This window comes from Cryptomeria japonica, chromosome 9 (genome assembly GCF_030272615.1).
Source record: "Cryptomeria japonica chromosome 9, Sugi_1.0, whole genome shotgun sequence".
Lineage (NCBI taxonomy): Eukaryota > Viridiplantae > Streptophyta > Pinopsida > Cupressales > Cupressaceae > Cryptomeria > Cryptomeria japonica.
In genome coordinates, this window is record NC_081413.1 from 749,804,480 (window position 1) to 749,823,830 (window position 19,351).

Consider the following 19,351-nt stretch of genomic DNA (forward strand, 5'->3'; position numbering starts at 1 on the left):
CTCATGCGCAAGGGCTTGAATCAGGTTGCTATGTTGTTGACATTGGGGGAACTTTTTGACAAAGGCAAAGGGATCTTGTTCCATCACTTTCCAATAGTACCCCATGTGGATCAGTTTATGTATCAAAGATTTTCCTCCAAAATGCTCACCTCCAGAGCCTAAATGGGCTTCTTGAAGGGCAAGGGGGATCTCAGCTTTTGTTAGACATCGCAAAAGAAAATTGTTGTATGATCTCCTATAAAGCATGTTAGATAAGAGATTGTAATGGTTGGCCAGCTTCTGAATCAACAAACACGAACTTTTGTTGGCATCATCAGGAAAACTTTTGGTTTTTAAATAATTGAAAATGTGTGTGAACCATTCTCCTGAATCAACATGGGCACACATTAGGTCATCAAATTGATCTTGATCAGATACATATAGAGAGCGGAGGACTTGTACCACAAAGTGGTATTTGTACTAACCAAAGTCTGGGCCTACAAGGGAAGTAGCGCTTGCCATTGCATCTGCATGACGATTTTCCCTCCATGAGATGTTATCGATCGTGTAAGTAGTGAATTGCTTCAGTATGGTCAATACCAAATCCTTATACTGAGACAACTTCAACTGCTTAACAAAATAGGCACCCGTCACTTGGTTTACAATAAGTTCAGAATCTCCATGGATGTGGATATTCTTTACTCCTATGGCAATCACGGCATGAAGTCTTGCAATCAGAGCCTCGTACTCGGCGATGTTATTGGTACAATGAAATTCTAAACGAAAAGAGAGAGGAATTGTCTTTCCTTTGGGTGAGACAAAAACCACACCTGCGCCTGAGCCAATTTGACACCTCGAACCATCAAAATACATGTCCCACATGGAATCTCGATTAATGATCAGAACATCCTCGTCGGGGAAGAGGTCTAAGGTGGGAAAAGAGTTGTCTGAGGGAGCGTTAGCTAACTGATTGGCAATGACCTGCCCTTTGATTGACTTTTGATTTATGAAGTGCAGGTCAAATTCAGAGAGAAGCATCGCCCACTTGGCCATCCTTCTTGAGAGATAAGACTTTGTAAAGAGGTGCTTGAGGATATCATTCTTAGCAATGACCCGTGTTTCTACATGGAGGATGTAGTGTCTTAGCTTTTGAGTCGTGAAGACAAGAACTAAGCACTATTTTTCCACAGCAGAATATCGGGTTTTGTATCCTATTAAAGTGCGGCTGATGTAATAGACTGCTCTTTCCCGCCTTTCATCATCACATTGGGCCAATAATGCCACCAAAGCATGAGATGAGGTTGAAATATACAGGAAGAAAGGTCTATCAAACATAGTCAATATTAGGATAGGAGGATTAGCTAGGTAGTCCTTGATGGAATCAAATGCCTTTTAACATTCATCATTTAATTTGAAATGGGTATCTTTCTTCAAAAATTGTGTAAAAGGGAGGGTACGATCAGCTAATTGTGCCACGAACCGACGAATGGCCTGGATCTTCCCCTACAAGCTACAAAGCTGAGAGATATTCTTAGGTGGAGGCATGTTCCCAATGTCATCGATCTTATCTATATCTATTTTGATTCCTCAACGGGAGACAATGAATCCTAGGAGTTTCCCAGTGTCAACACCAAAGACACACTTAAGAGGATTTAGTCTCATTTTATACAACCGAAGCCTTTCAAAGACCAGACAGAGATTGCCAATAAGCATTTCACGTGATAAGGATTTTACCAAGATATCATCAACATAGTCTTCTAAGACCTTATGGATTAAATCATGGAATATCAAGGTCATGGCTCATTGATAGGTCGCTCCTGCATTCTTCAACCCAAACGGCATGTTGATTTATCAAAAGGTCCCCCAAGGGGTTGTGAAAGAAGTTTTATATTGATCTTCTGGGTTAATACAGATCTGGTTATAACCTGAGAAGTCATCCATGAATGAGAGTAAAGCATATCTCGCAATTGAATCAACGATCATATCAATATTTGGGAGAGGAAAGTCATCCTTGAGGGAGGCTTTGTTCACATCCCTAAAATCAATGCAAATACGAATGCGACCATTGGGTTTTCTTACCGGGACAATGTTAGAGATCGAAGGTGAATAGTCAATGGAGAGGATAAAGCCATCTTTTAGGAGCTTCTCTATCTCGGCCTTAAAAAATAAAGCCACCTTAGGATTCATCTTTTGAATCTTTTCCTTCACCGGCTTAGCATCAGGACTAATCACAATGTTGTGTACCACAATGGACTCATCAATGTCAGGAATCTCCTTGTAAGACCAAGCAAAGATGTCAGGGAATTGATGTAGCAAGTTGGAATATTCTTTGAATTATTTGGAGGATAAGCATTTTCCCACTCTTATGACCTTGTCGTGAGTCTTATCGCTCATGATGACGTTAGTAGTTTCTCCACTAAGGAGCGCACTACGGTCTTCTCAATAAGGAATAGATATTTGTTCTCTATTGTGAGATAGAGTTGCCCCCTGTGGAATGGATTCTCCAAAATACACCTGAGCATTCAAGCAATATGGGAATCGACGTTTATGATGGTAAGAAGGCAGCCCATCGTATACACCCAAAAATTCCTTCAAGGATTCTTTCGAAGGGAAAATATCCAAATTCATTACGTGATACACTAGCGTCGATGAGTTCCAGATGAACAATCTTTAAAGGAAGGGGATTAGTCGAAATCATGTTAACAATTAACCATGGTTTCGCCTTTCAACCCGTATGACGGTATCCTAGTCCAATGTTGTGGTGATGAGGTTCGCGCTCCAATGGAATGTAAATACCTTGTTCATTAGGTCCACAACCATTTCCATCATATCCAAGTTGAGACACAAGCTTGTATCTAGTACCATAGATGTTTTGTAATTCTTTGAATGATGGTTTCGTATAGAAAAGGTGATCGACATGATAAGAATCACCTACCTTTATAGATGCATAATCATCTTTCATAGCTGAGGTGAATGAAATCTTAGGGAATCTTAGATGGATGGGGTCTAATTTGCACTCACCAACATGAGAGTCACTAAAATCCAAAGAACCCCAATCGTCACCCAAACATGCATTGACTTTTGATAGAGAATATGATTTAGCCGAGGAAGGTTTTTCAGGTGAAGGCTCCAACATCTTCACCTTAGGAGTATCTACCTTTGGGGGTTCTTCTTTTGAAGAATCCTACTTCTTAGGTGATCTCTCCTTTTTAACAACTTCCTTAGTGACTTCTTCCTTCTTGCACTCTTCCTTTTTAGGGGATGAGACAAAAGCAGAAGTTACGATCGAAGAAGACAAGGCGGGTATATAATTTTGAAATGAAGGTGTAACAGAAGCTTGATCGACTACATCTATTTGGCATAACTGCATAGCCTCAAAGATCATCCTTAACTATGACAACCTAATTATTAGCCATGAAATTCACGGATCCATGAAGTGTAGATGAAATAGCTCCCAAAGCATGTAGCCATGGTCTGCCTAAAAGAAGATTGTATGATAAGGGACTTGGCATAACGTGCACAAGGGTTGGAATAGTGATTGGTCCAACCTTCAAGGATAGTATGATAATCCCTACAGCGGTCTTACCAGTGTTATTGAAACCTTGGATGAACAAGGAGGAGGATGCCAAAGAATTTGGGTCCACCTTAATCTTTGGTAACAATTCTAAACCACAAACGTTCAATGTCGAACCTGTATCAACAAGCGTTTGTCTAATACCAACACCATTCACATGAACAATGATCATTAATGGATCTGCTAAATTCCTCACTTTGGTAGGTGGGATTTCATGCGGATAAAAGGTAATATTCGATGAATCCGCATGAATATGATCCATCAGCATATTCCGATCTCGCAAAGGAAGGTAGCAAAATCTTTTGCAAAGCTTCCTGTAGCGTACATTGATACATCAGGGCAGTTTAAAGAAAATCCCAAAAATGAGATCTTAGCCAAAGTACCTTAAGTTGCTCGATAAGATCATAATCACTTGGTCGCTTGTCCACCAGCAAAGGTGCCTTAGGAAGGATAGGTTGAGAAGGAAGTAAATAAGTTCAGGGTGGTTCAGGAACTTGTTTGTTATTCTGAGTGTTATATGTGTGAGCAATAGTATTATAAGATGGTTGCTTGGATTGCATAAATCTAGTGTATAAATCAAAAACTTATCCATTGAAATTTTTTCCATTAATGGTCTTAACTCTCTTAGGAGAAGGACTTGCCGCTGTCACATGGATGTAAGGTCTCTTAGGCCTTTGTGGGGCCACAAAGACAACAATGACATTCACAGACCCTTCATTTTTACATGAGGATGTCGTGGAGGATGACCCACCCTTTACATCTCTTTTAGGAGAAGGTGCTTCAAGGAAGTCATCCAAGACTTCATCCAACATATCAAAATCATCCTTCGAGAATGCCTTATGAAAGGCATCAAACTCCAAAAGGAAGAGATCTGACATTAGGCGTTCATGTCGGGTTCACCAAAATGTAAGGGAGGAGATTTGCCCCCTCCAAGATGATGAATTTTAGAAGGCAAATCAGTCTGTCGTTACCTCTTTGAACCGATGCTAAGATGAGCTAGGGGATAACAAATAACTACACTAACTACGCTATAAAAGATAAATAACAGAATTATAATGTAGAAGCAATAAATACACAAAAACTGAATTTATAGGATGGCACAATGTTGAAAGTAGATTATACTTTTCAGTTGGGGAGCTCTTAGGTTTCAGACACCAGCGTGAGGCGTAGACACCAGCGCGTCGCACTGTCATCCATACAGCCCGCGGAGAAAGAAAGTCCCGAAATCTGACTTTGTACATAGTTTCATGTGCATGGAACCTGTACGTCACTTGCACACATTGAGACGAGGGAAATTGTTGGGGTTGTATAGGGGCCTGACTCAGCCAAACCCCTGTTTAGGTGTTTCCACCACCACGGACAACCAGATAAATAGATTGGAAAGATAAATTGAAAACTTGGTAAAATTGGAAACTTGGAAATATGCAAATAGAAACTATGCTATGCTTAATGGAAGCAAACCCCTATTGCATGCATTAAATATTGGAAATATTGGAAATGTAAGAAATAATAAATTCACCTATATGATAGATACAATCAATAATGTAAAGGACTCCTTGCATGTAATTAAAATAGATAAAAGAGAAGACGATGTGTAAAGCCAAACCCCTCCTTGTTGATGGTACGAGCCTGAAGAAGCTCGCAATAGTGCTTGTTGGTAAGAGCAATCACAAGATAGTTGCAGCTTGATGTTGGTAGAGTGTGTATCCAAGAGCATGAAGAGAGAAAGAGAGCAATAAGAGTGTGATAATGCAACCAAAGTCCAAGAGCCATGAACCCAAATTGGGAACCCTTCAAAATGAGCTAGGAAGGGTCCTTAAACCCGAAAAAGTGCTGAGAGTTGTTACGGTGAAACGCGAGCCAAGGGACACGCGTCGGCCAGCGTCCAACTCACTGCTAGATTCAAGATTATGCCAGCATTTTGGGACATTAGTGCGGTACACGGACGTCCCCGCATCGTGCTTCCGTCCATCCAAAAGTAGGCCCCAAAGGGGCTTTCGAGGAATTCCGAGGCACTTTATCTTTTAAATCCAAGATGCCAAAATAACATAATTTTGATCATGGACTTGTTATAAATGCACTAAGCGTCATGCGTAAGTGTCATAAATGCACTGGGCGAAATTTAGGACACTACAATGTGATTTTATATTTATTTATTAATTTCTCTTTATACAAGCCTTTTGTTTATTTATTTATTATTGGGATTTGATTTATTATTAATATCCCATTCATATTTATATTGCTACATTAATATTTATTTATTTTTGATAGGTAATGGGCTGAAGCTGATAAGGTGTACATACCCTACCCCCTTTGTGGGATTTGAACTTGTAACCTCTATTTCAAGAGCACAAGTTCTCCACCACTAGGCCAACTCAGGTTCTACATATTGCTACATGAATATTATTTCCATAATTAGATATAATATAAAGTTTACCTATCCCTTATTTATATTGATTGATTTTAAATGGGTAAGTAAATAATAATATTAAATAATATTTACCTTGGTACTATACAAGGTAGGTATAATATATTGTTTTATCAAATTTTCTGATTGGCCGAGAGTTTTCTATAGTTCGAGTTTAATTTTCTATTTATTTAATTTTTTGTGCATTGTCATGGTTGGCATCTTTGCAATTTTGATTGAAGCTTGAGATTTTTGATCAATTTGGATTGGATTGCTGAGAGATTTTGATTGAAGATTTGATTTTTGGACTTCACCAACTGATTTTTGCTTCAGATTGCGATTCCAGGTTGGAGTTTTCTGGCTTTCCTTTGCAAATTTATATTTTGAAAAGAATGCTTGCATTTGTGACTATTGAAATTTTTTGGGGGGGATAGAAATTTATGTTAAATGGTTTCAATTTTGTTTTGGAGAAAGGTCCTATGAGTATTTATATATGTATGGTGTAATTTAATGAAAATCTGGAAATGGTGTTGTCGAGAATGACTTCTCTATGTTTTTCCATTGAATATGTGTTTTCTCTCTTTCATGTGGTTTGATCTGAGTTTAATAAGCCTCTGGAATTTTTATTTGTTCCTCTCATATGAGATTATTGCATTTCCCTCAAGATAATGTGTCTATTTGCAAATTGGGAGTGATTGTAATCTTGTCGGGAGATGTTCACCCGGAGTCTTCAAGTTGTATTTCCTCCTTTGTCTACTCTATAGATGGCCTAATGATTTTTTGGGAAATATAATGTCCTTGTAAGTATTTTTTGGGAATCCTTTGGGTTGTATTGTATCCCTTGAATTTGTGCAAATATGGAAGAGATTGTGTGCATTTTTTAGCGTGTATGTGGCTTAATTTTGGATGTTGAATCCCTTCCATATGTCTATGATATGTCAATTATGTGTTACCTTGATTTATTATCATCCTCCCACACCTCATGGGAGTTTCTATTGATCACTTGATTGCCCTTATGCAAAACTAGGCAAGTTACTTGTCAAATTTTGTCCATTTTCTTAGTTTTTCTTTATTTTTACCCAAAACACTAATGTTTGGACCCAAAACGCCAAATTATGGCCCCAAAATGTCAAAATATGTCATGAGAGAGATAAAATGTCTCTCATATGCACTAAATCGGGTTTTTGTTGCGCTGCTCTGTGATGCCAGCTTTCTCGGTTTTTCTTTGTTTGACCATGTTTTTTGACGTCGGGCTTTTACCAGAGGATTTTGTGTTTGATGTTGATGTTCTTAGAGGTTTTTTTTTTAATTTTTATCCTTTCAAGATTGTATATGGCTCCAGTAGGATGATGTGTGCCTTACCATTGAGAATTGTGCATATGTGATGCTTATCTCCAACAAAAGGATGAATGCCTCGTTGTCGAGGAATGATTATCAGAGCTCCAGTGGGATTTTTATTGTCTCACTGTTGAAGATTGTAATTTGTGTTGGATTAGCCTTGAAATCATGTTTATGCTTTGGTTCATTATTTGTATTGCTTTGTTGAAGGCTCTCGCCTTGTATATGGTCATACGTATCTAGTATGCTTAGTATGTTCTCAATGATGTTATGATTGTATTTATGTCAATTGTGAGCCTTCATGATGATTTTATGATGTTATTTGGATGTATATTTTACCCTAATGCCTAGGAGAATGGTTAGGGGGAGTGGGCTTCCATGAGCCTATCGAGGTCATGAGGAATGGACTGCTAGGATTCCTTGTGTTGTGGACTCAGGGTCTAAACCGTTTAGATAGCTCATTGGAGTTTATTTGTAATGATCAAGTGATAACATAAATAATTAATCATAGGTGGGTTGGGTAGTAGTACCTCATCTTAATAAGATAATAAATATGTATGTGGTTTCCCATGTATCATGGATGTCAAGACAGAGTTCTAGGATATCTATTGATAGCATGTGATGACACTCTTCCCTACATGTAAGTCCTAGTTCCTTAAGCGTTAATTTCTTGAGAATCCTCTAGAGGTCTTATGTTTATAATTGGATTTTCCTTAGCCTTGTGATGAGATGTGATTCATTATTATGGTTTTTTCCTTGTGGTTGTCATGTGAGTCCCTTGGTTTTTAGGTGTCAGCCTAAGTCTTGAGTGTGAGTTGGAACCCCATATCATCTCCTAGCACAGGGGGTGGTTCCTATTTGGTTCCACATGGTTGGGCAGTTTGATGCCTTGTTCCCTTGGGATGTTATTTATTGGATGCTAGCGTGAGTGGATAAGGATTCTATGATTCCTCTTTGTGCGGATGGATATGGAGTTGATTTATATGTATTTGAGATTATGTAATGTATTCATGATGGCAATGTGTAGGTAAAGAAGACTATGTACTTGTATCATGTACTCATATGTAATAGAACCTAGTGATGTAGAGAATGTTATCTTGTAATGAATAAGATGATGTATAATCATATGTTTCATTATGATTATAAGTGATTGAGATCCTATGTTGGAATAAAGAAAGGATCAGTATATATGTGTTCTTGTTGCATTTCAGTTCATGAGATAGATATGTGATATGTATTTCTAAATAGAATCCTATTTTATGAAGGATTAGTACTTGTTGTTATATGTTTCGTTATGATTATGTAGAAATATTCATTATGTAATAAGTGATTGAGATCCTATGTTGGAATAAAGAAAGGATCAGTATATATGTGTTCTTGTTGCATTTCAGTTAATGAGATAGATATGTGATATGTATTTCTAAATAGAATCCTATTTTATGAAGGATTAGTACTTGTTGTTATAATTCTTGTACTAGCATGTATTATGTTACCTAAGATGAAATGTACTACGGTTCTTAAGTATTGGACCTAATCCTATTTGTAGTAGATGGTTTCATAAATTCATGATGTGATAGATGAATAATGATGGAATATTATGGGAATTAGGAACAATTGGTTTGGTGCCCTAAAATGAACTAAAAGGATAATGGGTTGTGTTAGATTAAGCATTGAAAGTTAATGATTCTCATGATAAGGAAGATGGTAACTAATTGGGAAGAATGTAATTTTTTTAATAGAAGTTAATGGCTTCTTGATATGGATGTGTTACATGTTGTTGATAGTAAGTAATGACGTTAAAGTACCCTAGGGAAAGTGTAAATGGATATATGTATGTTTTGAGATGTTTGTGGTTATGATGTTATTTCCGCTTGCTTTATATGGTGTTATGGGTATGGATATGTTCATGATTTTGTATGCATATATGTGAAGTTAAACTATGATCTTATGTAGTGATGGTTTACTATGTTGCATTAGTAGATGTTTTAAAATAAAAATTATCTCCATTTGTTAGTTAGTTTAGTTATTTTCTCTAGGGTATTTTGGCGGGCATTACACAAAGTTTGTAATAAATTTTTCATATTGTATGTGGATGTATGCAATTTTGTATTCATTAATAAATATGGTCAGTTACAACTTTCATGATATTTGTTGTATGCAAATGCATAGCTCCATGTTCTTTGATTCTAGTTTATTATCTTCTCTATAAATTATGATTTTGTTGCTCAATAGATAGGCACTTTTTTGGAACCCTTTACCGATCTCACATTCAAATAAAAAATATTAATCAACAGTATAAGAGTAGTAGTTTTGTGCATTCATAACCTTTAGAGAGGCTCTAATGAATTCAATTCATGTGGCTTATGATTGCATATTATCATAACCTATATAGGTTTTTTGAGGTATCCAAATATTCTTAGTATTTTTCTCAATTTGATGTTTGAGCAGTGTTTTTGTTGGTTGAAGTCATATCTTTGTTTTTATATCTCGAGCTCATAACTTTGTGCCATGATTTCTGATTTTCATAATTCTTGCAGCATTAGAAAGGTATTGAAGATCTCTACAAAGTCATATATGCACTTTTTCTCGATTTTTTAGCCCTAGGTACATTTTTATTATCAAATATCACGCGATGGGTCCCTAATGTGTTACTTGGATATCCTGTCACTTGGGAAAGTTCTATTTTGATCTAGTTACTTCATGTTTCAACTATATTTCATGTTGTTGATTCTATTTTTTATGTAAGAAGTGTGTCATTGATGTAATGATGAGTTATGCAACACATCCTTCTATTATCACTTTGACTAAGGATAATTATGAGTCATGGGAAGAAGGTATTATAGCACATTATAAATGGCTTAATCTCTTTCCTCATCTGTATCGACTCATTCCCAAGCTGAAGACACAATGGAAGCAAAAAAATTGGGGAAATAAGAATGATCATATCATATGGTTGATCGGTTGTAGTATCAGTAAGAGCTTCCTCCATGACATCTACCCAAAGTATAGAGGTATTCAATGTCCATGCACATTTTGGACTATTATTTGGGAGATTTTTGGAGATCCACATGTTCCTCCATTCCCAAATGATCATACTTATAATTATCTTCTTCCACTTGATGATGTTGACAATATTCCTTTTGATGACGGTACCTTAGAGGAGCTTGAATATGAAGCAACACTTGAGAGTTATGAACATCTAGAGGCTCCTCTTGCAACTCCTAATTCTCTATTTGAGATCATGCATTCATCGTTTGTTTATTAAAAGTACTACCAATGATTCATTGCAAGAGGGATCTTTGTCTTCCTGATTGGCATTTATATTTGTCATACATCGGTTCATTGTTTGTGGAGTCTCACATTTCAGATTTGGGAGACACATTAGAGGATTTATCTCCCTTATTTCATGATAGTTATTGTATAATTTTTGTCACTTCATCTTTGTCTTTAGAACTTGTTCAATTTCAATTTCCATTGGTTCCTCACTTATCAGCTTCTATTGTGATTTTCTATATACCCGATTAGTTTGTGGCATCTTCATCATCCAAGGATTTAGCAACATATGAGAAAATTTCAAAGAAGTCATCTTCATATATTTGGATTTCTCTTTCTCCCAATCCTTAACTAGAATGGGAAGAATTGTTGCATTTATAATTCGTTTATCTTCTTCCCCGGGGAATAAATGTTGTTTTTAGACACTAGACTATGTTTTTTCTTCAAGCACACGCCATTTCGATAGGACATTATTTATTATGAGGGTAGCTATGTAGTCTTTCTTGCTTCCTATGGGGATATGATTGTATATACATGATGTGTGTAATCCCTAGGGAGTACCATTGAGTCCTCCATGCATCATCTCGTTTGTTTCTTTTCTCTCTTTTAGAGAGGAGTTTTGTCCCATTAGGTTTTCTCCTTTTCTCTGGTTTGTGAGAGACTGCATTGGATTGCATTTGTATTTTCACATGGGTACCTAATATGGTCTAGTAGTTGAGACCCATCTTGCATCTTGTTTTCACAATGCATAATAATCTTCTACCTAAGTTGCACTTAAGGGGAGTGTTGGATTAAATAAGGTTTTATCCCATTTACATACGTTTAATCTTTACTTAGATAGTTGACATAGCACTTTATTAGATATTAGTTGCATAATATTTAATAATTGCATGGTGCATTTAATATTTGTAGTTGGTAGTTACATGTTGTTTTGTTTTTACCTCATCACACCTCTATTATTTATACAAGGTGCATGTACATGTTTTATCATCTCAATACAGTTATTTGCTCATTGGTAAAATAGCCTTGTCAATTCCCTTATGCAATGTGGAGGTGGTTATGTTTGTAGATTGTTGTTCCTAGGTAATTATACCAACAAAGATAGCATATGTAATAAGTTTTGGTAGTTGGACAAGTAATTCTACAAAAATGGTGGTAGTTGGAATCAAAATTCAAGCACTAAAAATTTGGCATCCAAACTCGTGTGATTTTATAATTTAGATTCATGGTGAAATATGAATGGTATCCTAATTCAGTAGAGAAACATACAAGAGGTAATCATGAAGCAAAACCACAAATTTGAACATTCTAATGTCATTGGAGTCATGTCTTCATGTTGACCTAAAGCTCTGTGGGATTGAGGGGTTCAACCAAACCAAGTGTGGGATTTCATTATTGAATTGAACTTGTAAGGAAGTTCCTTTATAGTTAACCTATGGACAAAACCTTCAAAATTGAACATGTCAACTTCACCATGCTTATTTTAATGTGAGATTAAGATGGAAAGTTATGATGGCGGCATTGATAAAAGGATAGGATGATATTATCATGATGCAAGCATGATGTCATCATAGATTTTGGGGTGCTTAAAATGGGATGATGTCATAATGATATTAGCATGTGGGATGACATTATCATGATGTCGGTGTAATGGGTGAAATATATATACCTATTAACTAGTTCAGCTATGTAAATAAGGATTGAGTCTACTTCTCACTCTCATTATATTAAAGAGGGATAAAGCCAATAGATTCAATCCCAAATGTTTTAAAAGGGGCCGAATGTTGATTGACTTTTATATCCTGCACTTTGTTTGAGTTGAAAATGAACTATGGAAAGATGTAAATAGAATGTAAGATCTAGTGGTAAAGATGTGAAAGTAATAAGAATCAACATGTACAAGCAGTTTTAGGTTTGATATGCAAACATATGTACAAATTTGGAAAGAGGGAGCAAAGAGGAACCTCTATCTGAAATTCGAAATCAAAGGTGTGGAACAATTTTGCTCGAGGCGCCACTATCCTCAGAGTGTTGGATGTGGACAAGAGATATCATTTCAAGAAAAGGATGTCAATCTAAGTGTTTTCTTGAAGTTTCATCAGAAAAGTGTTAGACAAATTCGCTCGAGGCAACCCTGTCCAATATATACCTCTTCAAAGATTGATTTTGTGTGTCTTAGTCTACTCTTCCTAAATCTATATTTATTGTCTCCATATCTTGTCACCTGCACATAGAAAGGAGGAAAAATGGTGTTATTGATATGGGTTTGCCTAGGTCAAACCCTAAGTTTGGAATTAACCCTATAATTGAATTGAAATTGAATTATAATCTCTCCAGTAAAATACTAGATATTATACCTCAAGCTTGTTGAAGTTGATGAAGGTTGATTATGCAATGCTCTTTGAATGTGATCACAAGTGCCAATACAATAACATGACGTGACATGAAAAGACAAATGAATCAATCATAAACACATGCTTGCATGAATATTGTTGTAATTTGTTGCTCCATAATGCTCATATCAAAAAAAAATTGAAGGATGAGGTGAGATGAAATGTCACTTTGATGCTTGATAAATGTGAGTGGATGATAACAAATTTGGATAGATGATGGATGTGAAAATGAAATGAAAGAATGCTCTTATATAAGGTTCTCATGGTATTTTATAAATTAGGCCAAACTCCAACAGTAATATTGAGGCATCGAGATTGACAACAAGCTAGTGGGAAGTAGGCACTAATATGTTCAAATTCGGGCCCAACTTTGAGGGACGGGGATGTCCCAAGTGTCCTTGTCTAGGACAAGGTCACTGCAAACACCCTTTTCCACCTAAAATAGGGTGAAAAATCTATGGATGAGGTTCTCTCAACTCATGATAGGGGTTCAGATCAGCATGAAAATATATGACATCAATTTTGCAATGCGAATTTTATAAATAAGCTTGGATAAGAGCTAAGAGAAAACACATAGAGGCAAGGGCACAAAAAGTAGTTTGAAATTGTATAGGGTTACAATTTACGACACTATATTTAGCCCCCACTTTAGTGGGACTATGGGCCTATGTGCATACTCATGGTAAAAGAGGAGAGAGAGAGAGAGAGAGAGAGAGTACATCACAAAATTTGAAAGAACAAGCCCCCAAGCTTAACTCGCACAATCACATACAAGGACACACAAAACAAGACAAAAAAACCATAAGGCAAAAAGACAAACAAAGACAAGAGACACACAAAAGGGGTTAGTACTAAAAGCAAAGGCTCCCAGTCAACTAGTTGGATAGACCTCGATTATCGAAATGTCTCAATTGAGCACAAGAGCTCACACGGAAAGAGAAAGAGAATACATCAAGTGATGAACTTTGATCCAATGACTACGAAGACATGTTATGTTATGGGTTCATGGGGAAGGAAACTTGGATTGCACAGCCTAGCACATTGTGTTATACTAGGTGATCCATGGGAGCACAATTCTACAAGAAAAGTTGTGTTATATTGTGTGATGCACCTGGGAAGAGAAAGGAAGATTCAAAATAGTCTAGCAAGTTGTGATATGCTAGTCAACTCATCCTGCAAAAAGGGTGCCAAGCAAAGTTTTCTTATTGCAAGGTCATTAATCGATGCAAATTGAAAGGAAATATTTTGCCAAATGGAGCTTTCTTATCACAAGGTAAACAACTGCAAAGAAGGTGTTACTCGGGCATCGTGACAAGTATAACCAAACAAAGCATTGTATGTTAGGATATTCACAAAAAAAATGAAAGGTGTTACTAGAACACCGCAACAAGGATAACCAAACAAAACATTGTATGTAAGGAAATCTTTAAAAAAATTAAAGGTGTTACTGGGGCACCACAAGGAGGATAATAAAACAAATAATTGTATGTAAGGAATCATGTAGTATTAAATTGTGAATAAGCAACAAGGAGGTTGCATAGGTGCCCCCCTTAAAATGTCAACATAGCCATATATTGATGTCTTAAGGTAGAAAAAAAAGACAACGATAAACACCTTCATCACCAAGGAGATATCCTTTAAGCGACAATGTACATCACTCCAAGATAAAGAGGCATAACTCTTTTGAAGCAAGGAAGAGATAGTTGTAAAATAAAATCTTGCAACATATGTAAAGGGATCCTTTTGAGGGATGCATAGTGAAGGAGGAAGAGATCTTTTCCTAAATATTTCTACCTCTGAAATTAGAGGAGATCTTTAATAAAGATGACGTCTTTGAAAGGGGGATGATACTAAGAATACTCACCTTCCCTATTACTAGAAAAAGTGTATTCTTAGTGAAGGATTGCACACTTTCACTAAGGAGAGATTATTCATAAAAGAGCTACCATTTCAAAAAAGGAATAGGCCTCAACCAAGGAACACACATGTATTTGCATGGAGGATAATACTATGCAAGAAAGGAAATCAAGTTACAAAATATGCAACTCAACAAACGAAATGTAAATCCTTGAAAAGAGAGAAGATTGAAACATTATTCTTGTCCCCCAATCATGGAGACAAGAATAAGAAAGACTATTATGTTGCTAACCAAGTATGATTGCACGTGAAATTGTACCACCATAGATAGCAAAGAGCCCCTAAAAGAGCAAGTTACTAATGTCACATAGTGACAAGCAACATAATAGGCAAAGGGAATGCTAATGCACTACTTTCAAATTTGGATGGAGAAAAAGCATGATATCGAGTGTGATATGGATACGAGCTTTATCATGTAAAACTTGGACAAATTCTTTAAAAGCTCTGCAATACAATAAAATTATAATAACTGCAATGAAAGAGGCAAAACACACTACCATCTTTTTTTTATAATTATTGATATATCTTATGAAAGGAAAGGTAATATTTTTATCATATTTGAGTCTCCAAAAGATTCTTGTTGCTAGCTTATTATGATTGTCAAGATGAATAGTTCTTGTCCCTTAGGGATACAAGGACAAGGTTTGGTAAAAGAAATGATAAAGGAGGGAGAAAATTTTCATTATGAACTTCTTTGAAATTTGTTGTGCAAGGACATGTTGAAGGGCGAAAGGTATGAATAGATGAGGAAGGAATAAATTTTGTGGGAATATTCCTATTTCTATCATCATTATTAATATCCACTTTGTTAGGTTGGGAAGAAGTATTCTCATCATCTAAAGCTTCATATTTACTCAATGTTATGTGAGGAGATAGATCATGAATAAATTGCTTAACATCATCTTGTCTCATAATATGTTGACGATTAAGCTAAGCTCTTGGAGAATGAGGATTGAGAGTGATAGATGTACTAATATTAACATGTTTACCTTGTCCCTCTTGCATCAAAGTGTCTTTGTGAGAAAAGGATTCAATATTACTCTTTAATGTTGTCTCTCCATTGGAGAGATCATTGATAGAAGAATTGATTCTTTCCTCATGAACAAATGATACTCGAGGAGAGGTGCAAGTAGGATTCATTTCAATATCATCTCTAAGATTAGCAAGGGTTCCATTTGAAACATCTATCAAAGCTGTAATGAAATCCAAATATTCCAATTTTTTTTTAAATATCATCATATAGAAACATGAAATATGTATGAAATCTTTGAAAAATGACTCGAATGTAGGAAAAATCTTTGAAACTCTCATAATGTAAAACATTAAAGTTGTATGAATGAATGCAAGGAACATGAAGTGAAAGAAGCTATTATCCAACACATGGTTATGATAAAAATAGCTAATGAGAAATGTAATCACATGTGAAATAGAAAAGCAATCAAATTTTAAAATTTCCATTATGAAAAATCACATTTGAAAACACCCAAACAAAAATATGCAAAATGCTAGGAGTGTCGAGTTCACCAAAATGTATTGGTTGAAATATATGTAGGTATTCACTAGGCTAGTTGTGTAAACAAGGAATGAGCCCATTTCTCACTCTCGTTACTTTAAAGAGGGATGGAGCCCATAGATTCAATCCCAAATATTTGAAAATGGGTTGGATGTTAATTGACTTCTATATACTTCTCTTTATTTGAGTTGAAAATGAACTATGAAAATATGTAAATGTAATGCAAGATCTAGGGCTAAAGATATGAAATTAACAAGAATCGGCATATACGGGCAATTTCAGGTTTGATATGCAGACATATGTATAGATCTAGAAAGATGAAGCAAAGAGGAACCTGTGTCTAAAATCTGGACTCGAAACTGTGGGACAATTTTGCTTGAGGTGCCACTATCCTCAAAGTGTCAGATGCAGACAAGAGATATATTTTCGAGATAAGGATGCTATTCTGAGTGTTTCCCCAAAATTTCATGAAAAAAGTTTCAAACAAATTCTCCTGGAGCAACCTTGTCCTTTAGTTTTTGCCTCTACAAAGGTTGAATATGTAAGTATAATTATGCTCTTCCTGAATCTGTATTTTCTTTCTCCATATCCTATCACCTGCACACAAAGGAGGAAAAACGGTGTTATTGATAGGGTTTTGCCTATGTCAAACCCTAGGTTTGAAAATAACCCTATAATTGAATTGAAATCTCAAAATTAAAATGTTGGATATTATACCTCAAGCTTGTTGAAGTTGATGAAGATGTATGATGAAGCTCTCTTTGAACATGATCACAAGTGTTGATGCAATAACATGACGTGACATGACAAGACATAAATGAATCAATCATAAACACAAGCTTGCATGAAGATTGTTGTAAATTGTTGCTCCCTATATAGCTTGTGTTTGTAATCTGAAGAACCCTATTTAAGAACATTCTTTCAAAGAACCCTATATAAGAACATTATTTTAATTCATTTTCATATCCATTATCGATCCACATGCGTTATCCATGAAAATTGTTGTAATATGTTGCTCCCTATATAGCTTGTGTTTGTAATCTGAAGAACCCCATATAAGAACATTCTTTCAAAGAACCCTATATAAGACCATATAGAGAATCAATCATAAACACAAGCTTGCATGATAACGCATGTGGATTGATGATGGATATGAAAACGAATTGAAAGAATGTTCTTATTTTAAAGCACTTAAATTTTTCAATAATTTTCATCATTTTTTCCAACACAAATTAACTCAATTTATAAAGCTTTTTGATGTATTGTCATATCATCTTCTTCTTCAACACTTTACCAATAGCAAAATCTTTTCTCCTTATGTAATATATTTAATAGGTGGTTGCCTTATTGGTGAATGAAACCTTATCATATTTAATATTACAATAACAAAGGCACTATTATTACTTGAAGTTCACTTTTAATTGTGACACAACCTTCTTACTCTATTTGTTTATATTGGTAAAATTATTCAACATGCCCATCACCAACCCTTACAATTTATTTACCTATCATCTTGTAAGGTTATTTGAGGTATAATATATAATCATGCACAGGATTGAAAACCACCTTTATTTCTTGTCATGCATGGCTAGGTATGAGAGCCCTATAGAACATACAACTACATTAGTGAAATTTATCATGGCTTCTAGATTCTACATTCTCATCTCCCACATGATTAAGTTTGCCTAATGATCACTAGATATATTCGTATGTCCTTAGTGCATGACAAAACATAGAATAACTTAAAATGTCCATGTTAAGTTGGATAAATATGATTTCAAATTTAACTTCTATAATTTAGGCCTTCCAATGAAAGACTTCAGCATAACCTATTGAACCCCAATTTCCTCGAGATTATTTGGTTAAGTCTCTACAATTTATACTCAGAGTTTAATTATTTTATCAAAATTCTACTATATTCTTCACATCTTTAAAATAAAAGTACATTCAATTTATTTTCGAAATACCTTTTGGTGCAAATATTATAACTTTAATCTCTCTACTTGATATTTTGTAAAATCACTTATTTAATGTCATTTTGGAGTTTTGTTATTGCCTCCTCTCTCTCTCTCTCTCTTTCTAAATTTAAAGGGGGCTCTTAAGAAGATGATAAATTGATCGCATAAATTATGTTTTCACCACAAATTGCCCCAAGAAAATACCCCCATATATTTCACCCAATAAATTAATGTTACTTTTCCATCAAAGAGCACTAGATTTTAAGTTTATTCACTACCAAATTAACATAAAAACATGGCAAGGGAAAGAGATTAAGAAATTGAGCAATATTGTGTTACCCTCACTAGGTGAAATGAAAGAAAACACATTTGGAAAGCATTACCACAAATAACACTCTTTGGAGAAGATATAACAAATATGTCAGACACAAGATGCAATGACACAAATCATTAAAAATATTTTTTAGCAAAAAATAAAACACAACCTAAGTGGATATTAGCTAAGATTTTCTAAAACACTAAAAAGAAAAGGAATGACAAATACAAACATTATGAGACCTATTTGGAAATATGATTGAGCTAAAGATCAACAAGTGAGTTGAAGGAAAAATGAGAGAGCACAAAGGCAAGCTTCAAACAAAAACATTCAATTATAGAGCATGGCATACTTTGAAGCGTATCATTGAAAAATTTTGGGACAAAACCAAGGAAACATACTATCATTTTGTTAAAAAAAGCTTTCAACATAGATTTTAGAAATAAAGTATAGCTTAGATTGAAAGATATTGGTATTTTGGAGCAATATAGAGTTGTTTATAGTCTTTAGGAAAAGGTTCAAGAAAAATTTAAGAACTCAAGGAGACCTTTTAGAAAGTTTTAAGAATGACATAATTGTCAACTCAAGGAGACCTTTTAGAAAGTTTAAAGAATGAGATTATTGACAAACTTGAAAAATGGTAACATGCAAGGAGGGGATAATGTTCTTTTGGTGGAGTATGT

At 35.3% G+C, this 19,351-nt stretch overlaps 1 protein-coding gene across 1 annotated transcript; it reads right to left on the minus strand.

Annotated features, from left to right (window-relative positions):
* Positions 1–459: 459 nt before the first annotated feature.
* Positions 460–1,032, minus strand: LOC131064621 (uncharacterized). The gene has a single exon (XM_057998809.2). It carries the CDS (start codon positions 1,030–1,032, stop codon positions 460–462), a length of 573 nt encoding a protein of 190 aa, XP_057854792.2.
* Between the last annotated feature and the right edge of the window lie 18,319 nt (positions 1,033–19,351).

Excerpts from the sequence above, each read along its gene's own strand:
- LOC131064621 (XM_057998809.2), bottom strand. The coding sequence starts at position 1,032 with ATGGCCAAGTGGGCGATGCTTCTCTCTGAATTTGACCTGCACTTCATA.